Source organism: Pelophylax lessonae (genome assembly GCF_965119305.1).
Source record: "Pelophylax lessonae genome assembly, chromosome: 7".
NCBI lineage: Eukaryota > Metazoa > Chordata > Amphibia > Anura > Ranidae > Pelophylax > Pelophylax lessonae.
The window spans coordinates 222873683-222896935 of NC_138774.1; the positions used below are offsets into that span (position 1 = coordinate 222873683).

The window sequence follows — 23253 nt, forward strand, 5'->3', positions numbered from 1 at the left end:
TGGCTAGGGAACGTTTTATTAATCGTTAGGTTAGTCAGTTTTTGGAGATCAATCAGGGTGTTGTTTTCCAGGAGGTGTAGAGCTTTGAATTGAGAATGGGGCCAGTTTTGTAAAATCTGGGAAAGATCCTGATCGTGAGGGAAGGCCGGGTTGTTACTCAATGGGGTCAACGGGCTCGGATTGGAGGAAATTTTGAGTTTAGCGGCTATACTAGAGAAACATCTGGTCTTCTGTTCCAAGTTTGCTAAGTTTTACCGGGTGAATGTTCAAGCCTCCGTCTAATCTATAAGGTGCTATAAGCAGCTGTCTAGTGAGGGTCTTGAAGCCTTGTTTATTTTCTATGGGCCAGGAGATGTTTGTTTGTTCCGTTGCCCACCCCTCTTTTCATCTATTGCTTTTGGGTGTTCCAGTTGTCTAAGACAATACCTGCGTCCTATACTATAGGATTAAGAAAACAAGATTTTTGACTTGCCAATAAATTATTTTTCTTGTAGTACAGGGCACAGATCCCTCCCATGGGGTTCTTTATCACCTCCCTATTGCTTACAACAAAACTGATACTTGCTGGGAGCGAGGGGTTATGCAGAGGATATCTCTGCAGCTTTTTTTTTTTTTTTTTGACCTGTGTCCAATCACTAGAAGGTTGCCGTATATAACCCATAGTTATGACTAAGATGCTGTGTCCTGCAGCAAATAATCAGCAAATAAAGAAAAAACAATATAGCGTATACAAGTGCAACACAAATCATATTGTAATTGAATGTTATTAAAACTTCCCTTTCCTTTTCAATCTGCAGCTGTTGTAATGTTCTGAAAATGCAATGCAATATGGCTACCTGGAGCTGTTCTGTACACAGAATGTATACTGACCACACCCCAGAAACATAATTTCCTGCTTGTGTGATTGGCTCACCAATTTTCCCAGAAGTCTGCATAAGATACAAGTCAGAGTTCTGGAATCCCCTGCAACAAAAAATATAATTTTCGGTGAGATACTTCCAATAGGAACACATCTAAAGGGATGCAGGCCCAGCAGCTTTCCTCATTAGAGCCCTGCAGCTGCCATAGCTGATAGATAATTATGAAACCACTCCCATTTGACCCACTCAGCACAGAGGAACAAACAATGATTTCTTCAAAATACCAAAAGGTAGGAATCTGCAAATAACTTTGTTAAAATCCCTGCAATGTACAGAGATCACCCAGAGGGGGGGAATATTTTTTTCTCAACAAAAGTGGAGTTACGCTTTAAGGGTTACTAGTCAATGCAGTAATAGTCATTACCTTTTGATATTTGATTTCTCACACGATCATTTAATTATTTCCATGTTATAATTGACTGCTTAAAGTGGTTGTAAAGCAGAAGGTTTTTTACCTTACTAAATTCTATGCAGTAAGGTAAAAATCACCTGCATCTTGCTCTACCCGCAGCCTTTCCTAAATACATATCTGAGCCTAAACTTGATCCAGCCATGTGCACGAGAGCCGAGGTTCTCATGGCTCTCTCGCTCTTGATTGGCTTAAATGTAGCAGCAGGAGCCAGTGGCCCACGCTGCTGTCAATCGGAGCCAGTGAGGTGGGGATGGGGCACACAGCGCAAGGCTTAGAAGCAAGCACGTGCAAGTGCCCCATAGCAAGTGGCTTGCTTTGGGGGCACTCGGACAAGAGAAGATGCCAGGAGCGCTGGCGGGGAGACCTGAGAAAAAGAGGATCAGGGCTAATCTGAGCAAAACCATTACATAGGGCTGGTAAGTATAACATGTCATCTGCCTGAATTACAAACATTTGTGTGATGTAAGCTATTTTTACAGCAGTTTTGTATGCTCAAAGTTGCTGGCACTGAAATGCTACCTTAGCCAAAAACTAACTTTGTAGTATGAAGTGAGGGTGCTGTCTTCAAATAGTATTTTTGGGCGTTTAGAATAAAAATATATATTCAAAATACTTTTCTCTCAATCCCTTTTTTTTTTTTTTTGCTGTTGACCAGTTATTTAAGTTTGTAATCATTGGCCTAAAATAGCAGCATAGCAGGCATTTGGTTACACAAGGTGACATCTGCAGGGAAAGCACAGCAGATTTTAGAGCTTAGAGCAACACAATTAAACATCTGTGTCTGAAAATTGAAACTTCCTCCAAAGAAAACCTGCACATTTTTCTATTCACAACAAAGACACTTGTGGTGCTGGCGATAGCCCTTTTTTAGACGACTTGCCCCTAGGCGGCGTCATTTCTGGGTTTGTCCACTACTGATGGAAAGAGAGACCAAGAGTAGTAGTTTGGATATTCTTAAGAGTCTTGGACAGGATAGAATCTCCAACCCTGTGTCTGGGTGTTGTGGACAACCAGCAGGGTGTGTTCCCAGGTGCAGAGGCAAGTGAGTCCAGGGGGGCTGTAGAGAATCCGGAAGTCTCTGGTGGGTGCAAGCTGGAGGTACAGGGAAAACCCTGTCAACGGGCCACGTGCTGTCACCCATGTCTGAGAGAGAAAACAAAAAAGAGAAAAAAAAAGATACAACCGACTCTTGGAGGGCAACCATAATGCTGGTTTGGCCCACGATTAAAGAGTTTGACATTTAGCCACCTCTCACATCGGTGCGACTGGTCATGCAATTTGATAGTTTCTACTTTTTGCAAGTTCAGGTACGACTTGCATAGACATCTGTAAATGAAGTCGCACAGATGTCTTCCCAGTTGCACCTGAAGAACCACTGAAATGCTACTTTGTAATTTGTGTTACTTCAAGTGAAGTAACACGATTTCAATATCGGTGTGACCAGGGTGTAGTCGCTACATTTGTTTTTTTTTAGGCTTTTTCCCTTTTTTTTTTTCCCTCTGTGATTCTGCCAGTAAGACGCTTTTCTATCCTAGGGTGACTGTGCTCACTCACTGTATATTGTATTTGTGGAGAAACAGTGATGTCACCCTTGGGCGGTAACTGTTTGAACACCTCCCTCTCTGCTCAGCTCCATAACCTAAAGGGAAAGTGTTCTGTAGTCTACTGGGACTTCAGTATTTGGGAATTCAGTACAACAGAATGCACAAAAAGTTAGAAGCTTACCTAATTTCTGTTAGATCAACAAGTATTTTTCTGTGCTTGCAGCTTTTTTAACGGCACAAAACCTTGGGGAATGTGCGTGTTTTTCAGAGATGTACTGAATGTTTTTTCCTCTGTTTTGTGCAGATAGTAGTGCCCCCTGTATTGGATTTTTATTTGTAAAGTAAAGATTGTGTGTTGCTTTGATAGAGGAGGACTGCAACCCACCAAAACATTGAGAAAGCACCTCAAAAACACCCCTCTCCATTGAAATGAATGGGAAGCGCCTGAAAGCGTTTCAAAAGTGCATCAAAATGATTTTTGGAGAGGTTTTTGAGTCATGTGTCCTTTAAAAAAATGCCTATGAAAGGACAGCTAAAGCGCTCATCATTTTATGGGCAGTTTAGAAGCACTCCAGTTTGAAAGGACTCAGGAGGGCAAGAAATTAGAATGAGCAGTCGCACACACATAAAATTGACTCTCAGTGACACTGTCAGCAGTGTGCAGCAGCACAGATTATGATGAGACATTACCGACACGACACGTCCCCCCTGAGTAAAAGTGACAGTCTCTCTCCACGCCAGGTGGTCCCATCAGTCCACTCCAGTTCAAGCAGCACCGACAGTCTCTCTCTCGGCTTACTTTGCTCCTGTCCCACAGACCTGCACACAAGGCTCCAGCCGCTCACTTGCAGCATGACATTACATATCACGTTCAGGCACCGCCTTCCCCAGCCCACCCAAACAAACACCCCTCCCCACCCCCACCGACTTCACCCGAACACACTGTAGCAGGCATTCGGATGGTCTTGGCCAGCCCTCGACCAGAACTGCGCCTGGCCACGCATCAGTCGTATTTTTAACTAGCAACTTTTTCATGTCACTGGCATTTACTGGCTGCCAGTAAAAATGCTGACGGCTGGCAACACTAGTGTATATATGTGTGCTTGTATGCACGCTGACATACTAATAAAACCCAAAAAATGTAGTAAATTGATACATCATTATAGTTTCTCTTAAATGATTTTGTACTACTCTAACAAAATTCAGTTGACTTTATACATTTCAAAACAAATGGCTGAGAGATTCACATTTATACTTTTGATCTGATTATTGAAAAAAAAAAAGTGAAATTTAAACTTGGGTATTTTTAGAGTCTCCTGTCTATTGCTAACTTTGGTGTTGCAAGAGTTGCGTTTCTTATCATTAGTTCCGATAGTGAGTTGAAAGTCCCCTTAGGCACTGGGATGCAAGCAGCACGTTTGAACATAGTTCTGCGTGTGTTAAAAAGAGTCGTGTTCTGGATGTCTGCCTGAAGGCACTTATAAAGGGCTTCATGACAGTGAGTAGAGAACACAATAGCCTGGGAAGCTGATACTGGGAACTCCGAGAAGTACGTGTCGACATGTAGTATGCAGTCACATCATCATTCTCTGATATGATTACGGCAAAGAATTAATTGGTGCCGATCCTGCATGTATCTTTAGGGGGATAAAAAAAAAGTAGTGTTTCTGTCATCCGTGTCAAATACTAATTTTTTCTGCCTGTGCTTGAATTGCTTGAAGTCCACTCGTTCATTAAATTCTCTTTTCCACAATCAGCTGGCAGTTAATGAACAGTGGGTATGGAAAGAGGCCATTTTTGATGAAGACCCCAGAAGGTTTTAGGTCTTTTATAGTCTCCTTGGAGATTTTCTGGTTGATCTGTCTTTGGGCAGAGTGGTTTTGTTATCCACGATAAGTTTAGAATTGGGACCCTTCTTCAGTTTTTTTTTTTTAAATAAAATAATCAATTTACTTTCTCTTCTTTTTCTGTGAAGAATGAGAGGCTATGTTAGATAAAAATTAATGTGGAACTCGAGACAAAATGATTTTTCATCTGTAGCAATCCTTTCCCCTGATCAATGTGCCTTACCTTTTACATTATTTCTTCGCCTCCAGCATTCTTAATATATCCGGCACTAAATCTCAAATAATGGTTCCTGTGTGTTGTAGCAATGGTACTGCATTAAAATAGCAAGAAACGGCTTCCGGCGAGCCCAACTTGGTCTCTGACCACGTGCATATTGACTGATTCACATCATTGTATCTCCCAGTGTCACACCTGTTCTGTGTGTTGAAGAGTAAATCTCCTTTTAGTGATGTGACCACAATATGTTACCAGCCAAATGTTCAGTCCTTCTAGGCTGAAACTTCAAATAGGAAGGATAGTGGAATCGTGTGACGTGATTTTTGGGGGAAAAGTAGCAGTGGCTGGCACACATAACAGTGTGTGGACAACATACAGTGCTCAGCATAAATGAGTGCATCCTTTTGAAATGAGCTTTTTAGCCACAACCATAAACGCTACATTTGGAGAAAAGGCAACAAGGCCTATGATGAAAAGTACACCATTCCTACTGTGAAACACGGAGGTGGATCGCTGATGTTTTGAGCTACAAAGGCACTGGAAATTTGGTCAGAATTGCTGGCAAGATGAATGCAGTATGCTATCAAAAAAAATACTAGAGGAAAATTTGCATTCATCAGCCCAGAAGCTGTGCATGGGACATACTTGGACATTCCAACATGACAATGATCCTAAACACAAGGCCAAGGCGACCTGTCATTGGCTACAGCAGAATGAAGTGAAAGTTCTGGAGTGGCCACCTTAGTCTCCTGACCTCAATATCATTGAGCCACTCTGGGGAGATCTCAAATGTGCAGTTCATGTAAGACAGCCCAAGAATATACAGGAACTGGAGGCTTTTTGCCAGGAAGAATTGCCAGCTTTAGTATCTGAGAAGATAAAGAGCCTCATCCACAAATGCCACAAAAGACTTCATGCAGTCATTGATATTAAAGGGGGCAATACACGGTATTAAGAACTGGGGTATGTAAACTTTTGATCAGGGTAATTTGGGTAGCTTCTGTTGTCATTATGATTTAAAAAGAGTAAACACAGTTGGTTGATAATAAATGGCTTCAGCCAAACACTAACCATGAGTGAAAGAAAAGTTTGTGTTATCCATATTCTCTGAAAAATGGCCAAGAAATCCTAAATTCTGCCAGGGTATGTAAACTTATGAGCACAACTGTGCCTCCATGATTTGTAAAGACAACACCAAGTCTTCTAGGCATGGAATGAACAAGTTGGCGACATATTTCAACATTGATCATTTTCCTTTACTCAAGAACGACCTCTTTTAGAGCCTAAATGCTGGATGGAGAGTGACGCTTCACTTGTCTCTTCAGAGTTCCCCATAGGTGTTTGATTGGGTTTAGATCAGGAGACAAACTTGGCCATTGAATCACTTAAACCCTGTTCTTCAGAAATGCAACGGTTGCCTTAGATGTGTGTTTTGGATCATTGTCATGTTGGAAAAGTGCACGATGACCACGGGCACGGAGTGATGGTAGAATCTTCTCTTTCAAAATAGAGCAGTACATCTGTGAATTCATGATACCATCAATGAAATGCAGCTCCCTGACACCAGCAGCACTCATGCAGCCCCACAGAAGGACACTTCCACCACCATGTTTCACTGTAGGCACCACCATGCATTTTTCTTTGTACTTCTCACTTTTGCGACGCCATACAGTTTTAAAGCCACGAGTTCCAAAAACCATTTATCTTGGTCTCATCTCTCCAGAGTACAGAGTCCCAGTAGTCTTGTTGTTTTCAGCATGGGCCCTAGCAAATTCTAGGCGGACTTTTTTTTTTTTTTTTGTGCATGGGCTTTAGGAGAAGCTTCCTTCGTGTATGACACCAATGCACACAATTTCTCTGCATTGTACGCCTTATTGTGTCACGGGAAACAATCCCCCCAGTTTGGCTTTCTACTTCTTTAGCTAACTGCAGTGAACTTGCATTGCAATTTCCTTCAACCCTTCTCATCAGAAGACGCTCCTGTCGAGGTATTAACTTCCGTAGATGGCCTGGAAGTCTCTGTGAGATGGTTGAAGTTATTTTAAAATTTTTGTATTGCTTTTGCTACATTATTCTGACTGATAAGTAAAGCTTTGCTGATCATCTTGTATCCTTCACCTTTTTTTGTGTAAAGAAATGATTTTCTTTCTCAGGCCTTGTGACATTTCTCTTCCATGTGGTGCCATTGCTGACAGCATGAAAATGGGAAGGGGTTTTCTTTAAGTAACGCCCTTTTATAAACTGTCTGCTGGACACCTGCTTAACGAATAATTAGACTCACCTATAGTTGAATTCTTGTTAGGATTTTGCTCTTAGCTTCTAAAGCCCCGTACACACGATCAGATTATCGAGCAATCTGTCGTTCGTTTTTTGTGGCATGCTAGTCTGATGTGGAAAGTGAAGAGGTTATTTTCATATGAATTTTCCCGTACGACAGAATTCTACTTCAGAAGTGATGTCATGTGTTGGATTGCTTTGTATGTGTTCTTTCTCTCTGAGCATGCCTAGTCTTGCTCTTAAGATTTGTAGATCTGTACTAATGAGACGAAAATCGGACGTTGTATTACGGCCAAAAAAAATTTTATAGCCTGCACATCAGGATTTTGTCAGCCGAAAGGTCGGAGTTGGCTGTCGAAAGCACCATACTAACAATCCGAAAATCGGCAGATCGGTCGTCGGACGAATTTTCCCTTCAGATTTTCTTATCGTGTGTACGGGCCTTAAGACTTACATTGAAGTGTGTTCATTTTTGCAACATATTCCTGAATGAATTTGTTAGGAAAAATACTTGTTTTGTGTGTGAAAATAACAAATCATGTTTGCAATCAATGGCCCGCATTTGTGGGAGTATTTTGTAGTATAATGTCCCATAGAAAATGTTGATTCTGAAAGGAAAGTTAAAGGTTTTCTGACAAATCTGTTTGGGTGTACTCGTTTATGCGCAGCACTGTATATGTAACCCTTTTGTTCTGCAAGGGCATCTTTTGTTGACATTTATATTCAACATCCCAGGTATGAATACAGATGTGTTTTCCAAAGTCTACAGTACTACTTGTTGTTTTATTAGTAAGTTGTTAGACAAGCATTTAATTCAATAAACTGTTATTCCAGCTAGACCAGAGAATGTGTCAAACACCTCTAGGCATTGCTATTTTTACAGGGCGTTTTACAGGCAGCGTTTTTGTGCAGCCGTTTTTAGGTTGACAAATGAAAAATGTCTGTAATCTGCCAAAAAGAAACTCATGTACTTTTTGTGAGCGAAGGGCATTTTGCTTAGGGCAACAGAATGCTCAGATCTAAACAGGGGCCATTAAAATGAATGGGATTTGTCTTGTGGGGCATTTTTAGACCAGAAAATCGCCCAAAAATGCATAGATGTGAACGGAGCCTAAGGGCTTGTTCACACTTAAATACATTTATAACTCTTAAAAAACGCTCCTATAGCATTAATGCTCTTAAGTATAGGGTTTAAACTTGTGCTTTAGTATAGGTGTTAGGCTGGTGTTTTACTAGCGTTAATGTCCCTTTAAAACACTCCCAAATGCCCTATGCACAATGAACTGCTGCACAAAAACCTATTTTTTTATGTTATTTTTTAAAGGGAAGTGACATTACAGGAAATAAACAATTTGAGGTGTGGCTTGTCACTGCAAATATTTCTTGTGCATACTTCATTAGTAAAGAAGGTAACAGCATGGATTCCTTTACTATGCTTTAGCTGATGTTTGGCCTCCTGCAGATGATGCTGATGTACTGTATGAGCAATTGGCTGAGCAGAAGAAAAGGAGAAAGGAATCCAGGCGCTATTGGGTACATCCAGTTGTCTCTCAGAGATATTCTAACGGGCACTTTCATGCCCTGTATTATGATTTACGCACCTACCCTCAGAAGTTGTCAGCCATCTTCAAGCAGCACAAACAAGGAAGTGCATAGAAAGAAGTGACTGCAGGACACTCTGTATGTTCTAGAACATTATATTCAAGATTTTTTTTTTCTGCGACACATTTTAACATACTGCAAATGCCTGCCAGTGCGTTTGCAGCGCATTATCATAGACTTGAATGGGCAGTGTTGAAAGGCTTCATACTCCAGATTCGACATGAGACTTCGGTTTTGAAGCAACGCTAACACTTCATGTTTTGATATGTGCTGCCCATAGTATCATTTGCATAGGTGTTTGTGCAGTGTAAAAAAATGCCACTCAAACCCCTGCTTTCAATGCCAGTGTGAACTTAGTGTAATGCCTCCTACACGCAACGATTATCGGCCGACCGATCGTCCGACTTTTGTCCAAGTTGTGTTTTGTTGGTTGGAATGTGCCTAGACTGCACACAAATTTTTCTCGGCCAACAAAAATCTACTTCAGAAGTGATGTCATGTGCTGGTTTACTTTCCGTGTGTTTTTTCTTCTCTGAGCATGCCCAGTCTTGCTCATCAGATTTTTGTCTGCCGAAATCTGTACTGACTGACAGAAAATTGGCCGTTGTGTTGACGGCCAACAAAAATTTTATAGCCTGCACACCAGATTTTTTTCGGCCGAAAAGTCGGAGTCGGTTGTCCGAAGCATCATACTAAAATCGGTCGATCGGACGTTGGCCGAAAATTCCCGGTCAATAATCGATGCGTGTGTAAGAGGCATTAGATCTGTTTAGGTCATGTTTACCATGCATTCACACTGCATTGCCATAGACTTGTGCAGAGGATTGATCTTTTCTTCATATGATCCTTCAAAACTATTTTGCAAATACTTGTCATAGGCAAACAATGTTATGTACACCAAGACCTGGCTGTATTTCAGAGAAAATGTATCTGAAGTCAGCAAAAGAGTGTGCTGGAACAGAAATTGAGGAAATCCTCAACTGGCTTAGAATGGATTTTTCTCTTTTGGAGAGATTTCTTACCACTTCCTATGTTTACAGGACAGGGAGTTAGGGGAAATCTCTTGAATGAGATCTAGATGGCAAAAAGTCTGACAAATTTTAACCATTCCATAATGCATCTAACTTGTGAATGGGGAAACCCAGTTGGTGTTTTTATTTTTATTCTGTTTATTCTATAATTTTTTAGCTTTTGATTTCTCTTTGGTGGAAATTGACCCAGACTTATTGCTTTATTTTTCCAGTTGCAGTACCATTCTGGCCTAGCTTCTGGTCTTCTAAATCAGCAGTCACTGAAGCGTTCAGCCAATCAGATGGGAGTGTCTGCCAAGCGCCGGCCTAAGGCCCAGCCTACAACCCTAGTCCTTCCACCTCAGTAAGTTTGGACTTATATATGAGATATGTTCAGTTGTTATGTAATAAATCTTTTTTACTTTGAAAATTGTTTTATCTGTGTCCTATTAACTTGTTAATTTTTGTTTTATATTTGCACTTATCTGATATTAATGCTTTCTTTGAATAGAAAGAGAAGTCAGTGCTGTCCTCTTTGGTTACTCTAATCAACACTGGCACACTGTAGAATGAGTAAAAGATGAAGCAGGAAGCATATTTAAAATACTTATACAGGATAAAACAATAGGTTCCATTATTTTCTTTTTTGTTCATCGACAGACACGGTGCTCCATAAATCATAACTACTGGGTTATATTGCCTCCTCCAGGAGTAGGACTAGACATAACAAAAAACACCTGGCTACGCCCATTGGTCATCCTCAGCAGGTATATAACCCCCCCCCCCTCTCTGATCTAGGTAATCAGTTTTAATCTGTCTAGTCAGGAGTAAGGACCTATGCTCCCGGCTGGGATCTCTGGTCCTAGCATTTTTTTCCCCTTCCTTGCATGTTTTTTTTTCTCTCGGGAGAAACTACAATCCACTACCAGGCTGGGCGATGGGCTGAATAATCTGGATCCAGTGGTCTCCCCAGCCCAGCCAGTGAGCGCATGCAGTCTGCAGCTATGCACTAGGTCGGCTGTGACATAGCCTCACGGACAGAGGCTGGGCCCACAAGTTAAGCGTCCCGCAGTGTCGTATACGACCAGGCGTGGGTCTGGGTCGCAGCGGTCCCTTGGCAGACAGCTCCCCTACCTCAGTGGCGAGGATTCTGTCTGGAGTGCCACCCGCACCACGGAAGGGTGTATGTACAGTCCCCCCTCTCCCCTTTTGGCGTTTTTTTAGGGTGGACCTGGGTAACCTCCAGGGACGGTCGGACCTGCCTGCGGGTTTCCTCCTCTCATTCTTAAATCCCCCATTGAGCTGGGCTTCCCCCACTCCCTTTCCCTCCTGTCTGGACCTGGAATCTGGTAGGGGTGCCAGGGCAGAGGATGCAGCAGAGACCCCTGGGGGTCTCCTCCGCTATCCCCACTCTGTAAGGGTCCTGGGATAGTGTACGTCCTACCCTGGTAGTCTGGAGGGGTCCCAGTGCAGGGGACTCCTAGGTGCATGCTCTACTTTTTGCAGTGTGGGTATAGTGCAGGGGGGGTCCCAGTGCAGAGTGCGCAGCGGAGTCTCCCCTAACGTGTGTTCTTCCTTCGGAGGGGGGTCCCAGTGCAGAGGGTGCAGGAAATATCCTGGCAGCATGTTTCAGCATCTGTAGCTGATGGTGATCATTTTTCCTTAGTCTGGCTGGTCTCCAGCTGGCAGCCATGTTTGTGTAGCCCGATATCACAAGGGCCATTTTCCCTTAGTTTGGATGGTCTCCAGCTGGCGACCATGTTTTTGTAGCCCGATGTCACAGGGGCCATTTTCCCTTAGTCCGGCAGATGCTGGAGATGACCGAAGCTTCGTGGGGATGCTCTTCCTCTTCCTCCTCCTCCTCAGTTTCCTCTTCCTGTGCCCGGGAAATATGAACAAGAATGGTGTCCATGGTGATGCTGGGTCTGAATTCTCAGCTCGCCTCCGTTCAGTAGGGTAGAGTCCTTTGGGGTCCCTGTTATCTCTCTCTCTCTGCTGATAGGCACCCTGAGCCTTGGGAGGATCCTTTAGTAGTGCCAAAAGATTGTTTTTGTACCGCAAGGTTTTCCTTTCCTTATGAAGCCTCAGGGTCACATCTCCCCCACTGACCCCCTCATGGAGGTGGCAGGACCCTCTGGACCCCAGCTTCCTGGTGGAAGTGGCGTGTGGGCAAAGGCTCAGGAGGAAGCTCCCCCCGTCTTTCCCTGCTCAGTCTGTCTCATCTGATTCTGAGCCTGATGCTGCCATGGACACGTCCCGTCCAGGGGGGCTTAATATCAAACCCCCAGATCCACCCAATAGGGAGAATGATTCCTCCATGTCGCAGCAGCAAATTAAAAAGAGCTGGTAGAAGCGAGGATTGAGGATGCGACTGATGTGGCCACGGACGTCGCTGTGTTGTTTGGTAAGCATAAATCACCTCGCACTCCAAAGGTGTTTCCTTATGTGCCTTATTTTGACAGGTTTTCCTGTAAGAAATTGGAATAACCAAAATTACCCTTTGTGGTCCCCAAACGTTTTGCTGTACATTACCCTTTTGAGGAGTCACTTTTAAAAAAGGGAACTAGTCCGCCAGTGGTGAACCCTCCTGTTTCCAGGTTGAACAAAGCTACCATGATCTAGGTAGAGGAGTCCCCGTCCTTTAAGGACCCAGGTGACAGGAAAGCGGAGGCTATGGCACGCAGCATGTTTACTATTTCTGGTTTGACATTGCAGCCAGTCTTTGCCTCAGCCCTGGTGTCTCAGACCCTAACTGAATAGGCCAAGCTTTTGCGCCAGGGCCTTGGGCGTGAGCAGGTCTCTAATGCTTATGTTGATTTAGCGGACCAGTTGGTCCATTGGCTGCAGTTTATTTGTGATGCAGCTTTGGATACAGCTCCTGTGCTGTCCAAACGTTTTGTTGTAGCGGTGGTGATTAGGCGCAAGCTATGGCTTAAGAACTGGTCCGCAGACCAAGCCTCTAAGAAAGCGCTCATTGATCTGCCCTTTCAAAGTGATCGCCTGTTTGGGACTACCCTGGATGACAACATTAATGGTATCATGGGGGGGGGGGGGGGGGGGGGAAGAGTACTTTCCTGCCATGGTCTAGGAAAGGAAAGGAGGCTCGTCGCAGACAGGGGGCCCTCCTCAGCACAAAAAATGTTGCTAGCATTAGTAAATAGGAAAGGATGTTGTATTTACTTGTTTTAAGCTTTTTTTTTTTTTTTTTTTTTTTTTTTTTACTTATTTCCTGGTTTTAATGCCTAATCAAATTATGTCGGGATAAGAGGATTATTATCAAATTATCTCAGGAGAGAAAGAGGAGTTTTCTTAGCTAAGCACGTCCTCCTGCCTTAATGCCTGAGCTAAGGGCAGATAGATTCCAGCAAGTAAATGTTACATGAATCAACTACCCTTACTCAAGATAGCTGAAGCCGGAAATGCAAGGGGGTGTTTTTCGAAGTGATTTCTCAACAGAATAAAGCTTGGAGACATGGTTGGAAGGCGGAGTTTGCTTTGAATATTAAAGCACTTGTAAACCCCTGGACGAAAAAAAAAAACCTGTAAGACAAAGGCATAATGAGCTAGTATGAATCGCATACTAGCTCATTATGAAATACCTTAGAATAAAGCAATCGGGCTGGGAGCGCGCAGGGAACATAAATGTTTACATTTAAGCTGCATGTATTTGGCCCTCTTGCCCTTAATGCCCACCCGTTGAGAGGCTGCATATATTCGCATGGCCGGCGGGAAGAGGTTAAGTTCAAGCGCACTGTTATTGTTTAAATTTCCCTATATTTTCATATAATCTCGGAAAATCTAGGGAGTTTGCCACAAGCCCCCTTTCCTTATTGCAATGTATTAACTACCAATATTGACGGGATAGCTTGCAGATAACTTGTAATGAAGTAGTAATCCTTACAGCAGCATCTCTTTTCCTCCCTTGAATTTGAGCACAAAGAGCAGCCTAATTAAAAATTAAAACACTGTTTGCATTTTGCGCGCACCAAGATAGGTATTTGTACAAGGCCGGGATTGAGCTAATAAGAACAAGATCAGTGTCCAATAAGTTTCATTATCAGGCAGCTCATACATTATTCTCTGGGCTAGACTAACCCACAAGAACATTGTTAAATTGGCAGAAAAAGGAAATCTCGCTGTTGTTTTCAGGCTCTGGCCTCATTTGTAGATTACTGAAGTTCTGTCAAAGAACATTCCCATAGACATTAACTATGCTGACCTTCAAACTCCATCAGGCTCCATCTATTCCTGGGAATACTCGTTGAGGTATTTTTCAGTGGTTATATTGTTGTTCCCTCGAGAGAACACCACTCCAGGGGTATTCATTGGCTTTATGCTAGTAGGAAACCATAAGGGCATCCTTTAGAGATAAGATGGTTTATAAGTATCCAACCACTATATTAAAAATAAGCACACTTGGAGAAAAAAAATAAATACAAATTCACTTCTACTTAGCCTCTTCAGAATATAAACTCTATGAAACTCTTCACCTTGCGGAAAACAACATCCTAGTCACTGACTGGGGTCTGCATAGTGTTTATCAGCTATGACCCTCGCTTGTCATCATCCTCATTATGGTGGAAACCCATCCTTGGCCTGGAATCTAGGAGGAAGGAGTTCAGCTAATAAACATATAGTTTCTCGTCCGGTCGTCATCGTTTTTTTTTTTTTACATCCATTACCAATGCAAAAATGGATGAAAAACGGACCGTTTGTCCGTTTACATCAGTTTTTCGTCCGATCAGTTTTTTTAACTGAAGAAAAATAGGGCTTTCATCTGTTAAAAAAAAAAAGAAATGGATATTAAAGGAAGCGGATGAAAACGGATGTAAATGGATGATCATCCGTTGTCATCCGTTTTCCCATAGGAATGCATTGATGTCAGTTTTTCATCTGTCAACGGATGGATGAGAAACGGACAAACGGTCCGTATGTGTGAAAGGGCCCTTGGAGTTATCCTTTACCCACACAGTAACATTGTTATCCTGCATCTAGCAGATTGAGTTCTTATTGCCAAATTGTAGTAGCTTTTGGATGTTCTGTTTAGTTTTTACATGCAGTGCCTTTGTCTGTGCTATGATGGGTCATATCATTTCCATTACAGCTACATTGCCAGATCCATTGCTTTTCTAAAGGCTAGTTGTAACTGCTTTGTTGACCATATTAGAATGGAATAGAAATATTAACATCACTTCACAGGCTCTCATTGATCTCTCTCGTAATTTTCCCTTTTGGTGGGCCTCCCAAGCCATTCAATACTTGGGAACTAAAATCCCTTCAAACCCCCAGAGTATTTTTAAATTAAATTTGTCACCCGTTATCTACCTTAGCATCGGATTTAGAGATGGAAACATTTAGCCATCTCCTGGTTCGGTAGGTGCAATGTCCTTAAAATGAACATCATGCCAAGACTCTTACATCTCCTGCTGACTCTGCCCAGTAAAATACCGCAAACGTTTTTTCAGACGCTCCGATCGGCCTTCATTAAATACGTTTGGCATGGGAAATCATCTTTCCTACAGAGGACCCTCCTACAGAGACCCAGGATAACAGAGAGTAGGCCTCCCAGACCCTGCCCTATACTGCACTGCGGTACACATGACTAGAGTGATTGACTGGTGCAGACACTCCTCCCATAAGCTTTGGGTATTTCTGGAACAGGACTCGATACCATTTCCCTTAGGTGGTATCCCCTGGACAGGCAAATTTAACTTCCTCGTCTTCATCAATCCCATCCTCTAATAGAACCAACGTTATTAGAACTTAAAAAGTATTTTAAATTGGCAGGCATAACCAACTTTTTCTCGCCAATGTCACCTATTCTAGGCCACCCAGATTTCACCCCAGGCTACACAGACAAGGTCTTTTAGAACCCGACCAGATTCGAATATCGTCCGGGCATCTACATTTCTATGCCCCTCAGGCTGGGCCTAACTTTCAGATTTTTATGGCTCCCTCCCCCGTTCTGCATTGGGTAGATTGAAACTATTATAGTTGTCTTTTCTTGCCCTGGCAAATTCTAGGTGGGCTTTTTTTGTGCATAGGCTTTGGGAGAGGCAGTCTTCATGGATGACACCCATGCATGCCATTCCTCTGCAGTGTACATCGTATTGTCACAGGAAACCATCACCCCAGTTTGGTTTTCTACTTCTTTAGCTAACTGCAGTGAACTTGCATGGTGGTTTTCTTTAACCCTTCTCATCAGAAGACGCTCGTGTCGTGGTGTTCGCTTCCGTGGACGGCCTACGCGTCTCTGTGAGATGGTTGCAGTTCCATCTTTGTTACATTTTTGGATCACCTTTGCTACAGTATTCTGACTGTTAAGTAAAGCTTTGCTGATCTTGTAACCTTCACCTTGCTTGTATAAAGAAATTATTTTCTTTCTCAGGCCTTGTGACATTTCTCTTCCATGTGGTGCCATTGCTGACAGCATGAAAATGGGAAGGGGTTTTCTTTGTTAAGTAACGCCCTTTTATAATCAGCTGTCTGCTGGACACCTGTTTAATGAATAGTTAGACTCACCTGTTGATGAATTTTTGTTAATTACCGTATTTTTCGTCGTATAAGACACTCCGGAATATAAGATGCACCCAATTTTAAAGGAGGAAAATCTAGAAAAAAAAGATTCTCAGGTCTTTGCTGTCCTCAGGGAAAGTTTTGAGGAGTTTCTAGTACTCTGATGATGTATAATCTGTGTCTGCACAGTACTGGTTGGTGCTGTGCTGGTTACATGACACTAAAAAAAGCTGATTACAGGAACCCACCGGCGCCTCAGAACAACGATTAAATAAGGTTGCCACAGATGTTGAGAGTGCTGGCGGTCTAATTTAACAGGTTCCTGATCGAGGTGTCAGCGAGTGGACCGATGTGGAGAGCCAGGCTGAAATAATCATACAAAGCGCCAGTCACATGACCTAAGGGTACGTGTTTATCACCTAGGGGGCTCACAGAGGTGTAGTGGAGGTTTTTACCATCCTGTTTGTCTTGCCTTCACTGTCTGTGGTAACTGGTAAGCGGGTTCATTCTTGTGCTGTGCTGCCTGGAAAGCTGCTCCGCTCTCTTGCTCTGGCTCCCGCCCACAGCCCACCCACCCACACTGCTCCAAACCAATCGGCATTGCCTCTCGCCCTGGCCCCGCTCGCCTCAGCCAGTCAGCAGCATAGGGAGGTGACACACACACTGGAGCCGAGACAGAGATGGCGGCCAGTGTAATTTGAATACTCCCGAGCAGCAGCCGCGGCCGCTGGCCGCAACACTTACTTTAATGGTTAGTGGCAATGATTTTTTTTTTTTCTTCTACACTGGCTCTGGCTAGCAGCAAGCACCACACAAAGTTAGGGGCAGTTTTAATGCAGGCAAAATGTGTATTTGTCGTATAAGACGCACCAACTTTTCCCCCCCAGTTTTGGGGAAGAAAAAGTGCGTCTTATACGGCGAAAAATACGGTAGGATTTTGTTTTCTAAAATTAAGCTTTGCTTCTAAAGCTGGATACACACTATACAACTTTTGTTCGATTTCCTTTAGATTTACCTTCAAGGGCCTGCCTGATTGCATACATATTGAAAGTGTTTAGGTTTGACCTCATATTATATGGTTTTGGTAAATCTAAAGGAAAAAATCTAAAGAAAACGATATAGTGTGTATCCAGCTTTAGACTTTTATTGGGGTGTATTCATTTTTGCAACATGGTCTTGAATGAATTTGTTAGGAAAAATCCTTTTTTGTGTGTGCAAATTAACAAATCTTGGTTGCAATCAATGGCCCGCATTTGTGGGATTATTTTGTAGTATATTGTCCCATAGAAAATGTTGAAAAGGAAATTTTTTCTGACAAATCTGTTGGGGTGTACTCCTTTATGCTGAGCACTGTAACTTCAGCAAGGATTGAACATGGAGACTGTTTTCTTTTCATTTGTCTTTTGTAAACTGTATAAAACTTCGGCTGTGAGAATTTGCAACAAGATTTTACTTTCGGGCAAATTTTCAGTGACTTATTTCTTTGATATTGATAGCTTTTATGTGTGTATGCTTTGTAAACAGAAATTTAGTTAGTCATTTTCACAGCCTCGACTAGATCTGTGTCGCTGTGTTTAAAGCATCTCTAGGATTACTTGCTGAGGTTCACTGATATTATCTACATATGCAAGCTTAATTATTATTAATATGGCTTAATCCTGGTCTATTAGTTGACAGTAAACACCAGTGAGAAGTTTATAATCCGATTCTGAGTATTCGATGCAGAGCACAATAACCACAAGAAAAGATATGATTGTTTGATGGACAATGTCCAGAAATGCTTGCTATTCTAATATTTTATATTTTAGTACATTATTCTCTAATGAATGTCTGACAGGAGGAGTTCACTTATATCCTATCATAATGTTCCTGTTTCTCTCTGCATGTTATGTTCACAAATACTGGAAATACCTAAATTCACGAGGAAGAGGCATTTCACTCTAACCATATATAAAAGCACATTTAGTAATCTTTTTAAATGGATCGATAACCCCATTAGATGGTGCTTTTTTTTATATCTACTTGGTGGTCATCTTCAATTACTTTTAAAGTGTGTGAAAGAAATACTATTCATGTTGTAAATACCTACATTTCCCTTTTTGTTCTACTTTATGTCTTTGGGAATCCAGTTTCTTTAAATGCTATAATTGTTTGGTCCACTGGAGATGAATTAGGAAATTTTGAAGACCCGAGAGATGGCATGATTTTTTACCTACATTTGGAAAATACAATGTAGAGTTAGAATTCTATGGGAAATAAGCTAGTGTTTTAGACCACCAGAACATCTTTATGACCATGTTACCCTAATTGATTTTGGAGGAAAGTTGTGTCTTAGTTTCTTTTTTGTGCATAGACAGTAAAACTAATGGACAGTTTCATACTTTCCTTTTGTTAGTACAAACATTCCCTGAAAATCTTATACTCACAGATCAACACTTCTACTGGATCCACTGTGTGCAGCACAATACATCTGCGCATGTGTGGAAAAAGCCCATTTATTGCTATGGAGTGGTCTTTGAGAAGCATAGTAAACATCCTTTTCGTAGAATAAAAGGAATTCTTTTGTGCATGCCAAAAAGTAAGGAACTGGCAAGGAGAGTTTGGATTTGTGGCTTTGCTGTTCCTTGTTAAGTTATTAAAGGTTTTAGTCTTTTTAACTAAATGCATTCTTAGCAACTTGTTTAACATTGAGTAGTAAATAACTTCCCTAATATGTGGTCTCATTATGAGCAATACCCTGCCAATTGGCTCCAGATCATAGATTGTTGCTTCGATGATTGTCCAGGTAGGGGAACACATGCCCTGGGGTCTTCTCAAACACAGTACACTAAGCTCCACAGGCGTCAAAGAAAAAGTCCTAAGGTCTGAAGCAGTATATACTTTTTTTCATGGAGGGTTTAATATTTTATTATGCTTAAAGCCCACCCACACTAAAAATCCCTTACACCTCCCAAGAGATCTGCAAGAACCACTGTCGGGTTTTTCTCTTTATCTCGATTGTCCTTTTTACCAATGATGTAAATACAAAATTTTAAGTTGCCACCAAAATAGGAAAAGAGGACATTTTCAAGAGGGAAAACTTGTTTCTTTGGCAAATGTCTAAGAGGGGATTTCACTCACATTGATGAGATGTCTTCTCACTTCCCGTTCAGTCTACAGGTCAGAAAGTGAAAGTAAATCTGCCTAGTGACACAACTATTTTAACCCTTCCCTACACTATTCAAAATAAAACAAAAGTTTTGGCTATTTAAGTACTTTGAATATTATCCCATTTCACCCTATTACAGTTCCAGATAAGGGTACAAACATGACTGACTGTCATGTTTGTTGTATTCTGCTATGTTTTTGCATGTTCAGACTTTATAGAAAGAGCCTAGTTCCTGATTTTACGTTGTCCTTCCAAAATCGTGTAGGCTATCAAACCAAGGCATGAATGGACACTTGACTGTGTGATTCATGGCTAAACCTGCTTAGTCACCCTATATCCGTAGTCAGTGGATGCTGGTGGTTGTAAATCACCTTCTGGTTTTTGTTGCAAAGTTCCTTTAGAGACCAGATCACCTACTGGTATCCCAAGTGTAAAACCATTAAAGAATCAAAGGTAGAAGTCTCATTTGGAAAATGGCAAGATGTAAATGTGTTGGTTGATGGAAACAACAGCTTTTGTCCACAGATTTCACCACTGGAGTTAGCATAATAGTCATTTTAAGTACCCCAGCAAGTTTTGTTTTCTTGATCTATAATGCAACTTTTCTGCAAGACTTTAAAGGATGTGCTTTCCTTTCTGGCTGGAGCCGCATCTGATTCCCTCATCCTTATTTAGACTTTTGACCTTAACAGAATCTGAATAATCTCCTTACACATAGACGTGTTCACAAGCACGTGAGACTGGGTTTTCTGTCCAATGGCAGAAAGAATTGAAAAGCTGACAAAGTCTGTAGTAATCTTCTTCCCCTTCTTATTTCAAGCTGGGCTTTATTAATTAAGGTCTTTAACTAGTAGGCTTTTATTTATTGCCTTTTATGTAAGTCTCCACGTTATACAGACACATGAGGCGATTTTGTACACGTGAAAACAGAGTGGAACTCTAGGTAAAATTTATTAGCTTGGGATCGTAATATGTTCTATACATATTTTCTAACTTAACTTTACCATACATGGCTAGAGTTCTCTTGTTCAGGAATTGGGCTGAACAAAAGAAATCCCTTCGCTTACCCTGTCACATGCTAAACACTGTAGATGGAGGAGTTCCCTCTGCTGGCTATCACATTCAGGCAGATGGTTCTTTTGGCTGTCTGCATACCCAAACAGTGACTGCAGCTTATTGGATGCCGTCACTCGGCCTGCAATTTTCTATCCAGCTCCTTTAATTATGTAATCGAAATTTGATGAGCCAGTTGGTGTTTGGGCCACCCGGGGCTCTCATTTTGGTCTATTCCACAGGAATCGTACGAAATGTAAGCCATATATGACAATCATTACTATTATAGCTAGAAATATCCTGCTACAATGATCCTCCACTTCTGGTTCAGCCAGATATTAAATATGCATGCCTACACAGGTCCAAGCTGGACCAATATAACTATGTATAACATCTATACCTGGAATTCTTCTTTTAAAGGCATACCTGAAATATGATTGCTTGGTCTGTGGAGGATTATTCAGATAAACTAAATGTTTCTTTGTCGCTCATTGACAGACGTAGTCCTCTTTGATTCACATCAATTGGGTTATGTTGCCTCCGCAGGAGTAGGACTAGGCAGAAAAGAAAAAACGTTCTGGCTCCACCCTAAGGGCAGTCCCAGAGGGTATATCCTCCCTCTCTCTGCTACAGGGAATCAGTTTTTTTCTGTCTAGTCAGGAGTAAGGACCTAAGTTCCTTGCTGGGATCTCTGGTCCTGGCAAGATTTTTTTTTTAGAAAAAATATTTTTTTAGGTAGTTTTCTCCAGTTTTTTTCCTGTGAGATCTTCAAGCAAATTACGCCGGATCTGGGCGACGGGCTGGATGTTGAGATCCAGTGGTCACCCCAGCCGGCCTACGAGCGCGCCCAGACCATTGCATCGCGCTTGGTCGGCCGCGACACATTCAAGTAAGTATGCGGGGCCGGGCGACGGGCTGGATGTTGAGATCCAGTGGTCACCCCGGTTCAGCCTACGAGCGCGTGCAGACCAGAGCTCCGCGCTGGGTCGGCCGCGACAGAGTCCCATTGGAGGGACTGACCTTGCGAGTTAAAAGGTCTCGCTTGGACGCCAGGAACCAGAGAGTCAAGGCGTCCGGAGTGGTCAACAACCCCCCACCCCGGTGGAGAGGGTATTGTGAAGAGAGGGTGCCTGTCGGTTCGGTATGGTGAGCAACAGAAAAGTACAGAGATTTGTGGCTCGCTCCCGCGATCCTCTAGCAGAGACCGCAGACGCACTGGTCGCCCCGTGGGGGCAGTACCAGCTAATGTATGCCTTCCCTCCTCTCGGGTTACTGCCAAGACTTCTTCGCAGGATAGAGGAGGAAGGAATTCCAGTAATCCTGGTAGCTCCGGACTGGCCTCGCCAAGCTTGGTACGCCGACTTGGTCAGACTGGTGGCGGACGTCCCGTGGCGACTTCCTCTCAGGGAGGACCTACTGTCTCAGGGACCGATCTTCCATCCTGCTTTACGATCGCTGGCTTTAACGGCCTGGCTATTGAGACCCAGGTGCTGAAGGACAAGGGATTGTCAGCTTCAGTTATTCCTACTCTAGTTAAAGCAAGGAAAGCGACTTCCAGAAAGATTTATCATCGCACATGGAAGTCCTACATTGCATGGTGTGAACCTCTGGGGTTCCACCCACGTTCTTATTCGGTTAGTCGAATATTAGCTTTTCTGCAACAAGGGGTTGAGCAGAAACTGGCCTTGAGCACTATCAAGGGTCAGGTCTCAGCATTAGCCATCTTCTTTCAGAAACCTTTGGCTACTCATTCCTTGGTGCGGAATTTCATCCAGGGGGTGCGACATCTGGCTCCGCCAGTGCGCGCGCCGTTACCACCATGGGATCTTAATTTAGTATTGTCGGTTCTTCAGAAACCTCCCTTTGAAGATATTAGGGAGATTCCTTTACCTACATTGTCCCAGAAGGTGGCCTTCTTGGCGGCTATGCACGCAGGGTGTCAGAACTGGCTGCATTATCTTGTCGTTCCCCATATCTGGTGGTTCATAGAGATAATGTGGTTCTTCGTCCGAATCCATCCTTTCTACCAAAAGTGGTTTCAGAATTTCATCTGAATGAAGAAATTGTATTACCTTCCCTGTGTCCTAAGCCCAGTCATCCTCGGGAGTTTGCTTTACACTCCTTGGATGTGGTCCGGGCGATCAGGGTATACTTGAAAACGACAGACTCGTTTCGCAAGACGGATTCACTTTTTGTGGTCCCGGATGGACCCAAAAAGGAGTTGCCTGCATCTGCCGCGACTATTTCCAAATGGATCAGACAGACGGTGGTACAGGCTTATTCTATTAAGGGTCGGGAGCCCCCGTTCCCTGTTAAGGCGCACTCCACTCGGGCACTTAGTGCATCATGGGCCTTTCGCCATCAGGCGTCAGTGGTCCAGGTGTGCAAGGCGGCTACCTGGTCGTCGGTGCATACCTTTACAAAACATTATAAAGTTGATGTAATGGCATCGTCTGATGCCTCGTTTGGCCGCAAGGTTTTGCAGGCCGCAATTTGAGGAGACCAGTGGTCTATCTCGAGGGTTCTTTTCCGTTGGAATTTTTTTATTTGAGTCTCATTCTTTGTTTATAATGAGCCTTTAAAACTTCTAGTTGGCACAGGTTGGGCCTTCTAGATTGGATTTGATTTCTGTCAATCCCACCCCTCATTTGTGGCACTGCTTCTGGATGTCCCAATTGATGTGAATCAAAGAGGACTACGTCTGTCA

At 42.8% G+C, this 23253-nt stretch overlaps 1 protein-coding gene across 1 annotated transcript in view; it reads left to right on the forward strand.

Annotated features, from left to right (window-relative positions):
- Nucleotides 1-23253, forward strand: part of MED27 (mediator complex subunit 27) — a 550125-nt gene that overhangs the window by 199214 nt on the left and 327658 nt on the right. The window contains exon 3 of the mRNA XM_082263750.1: nucleotides 10063-10193. Within this exon, the coding sequence (XP_082119876.1) occupies nucleotides 10063-10193 (131 nt within the window). The remainder of the gene's footprint in view (nucleotides 1-10062; nucleotides 10194-23253) is intronic.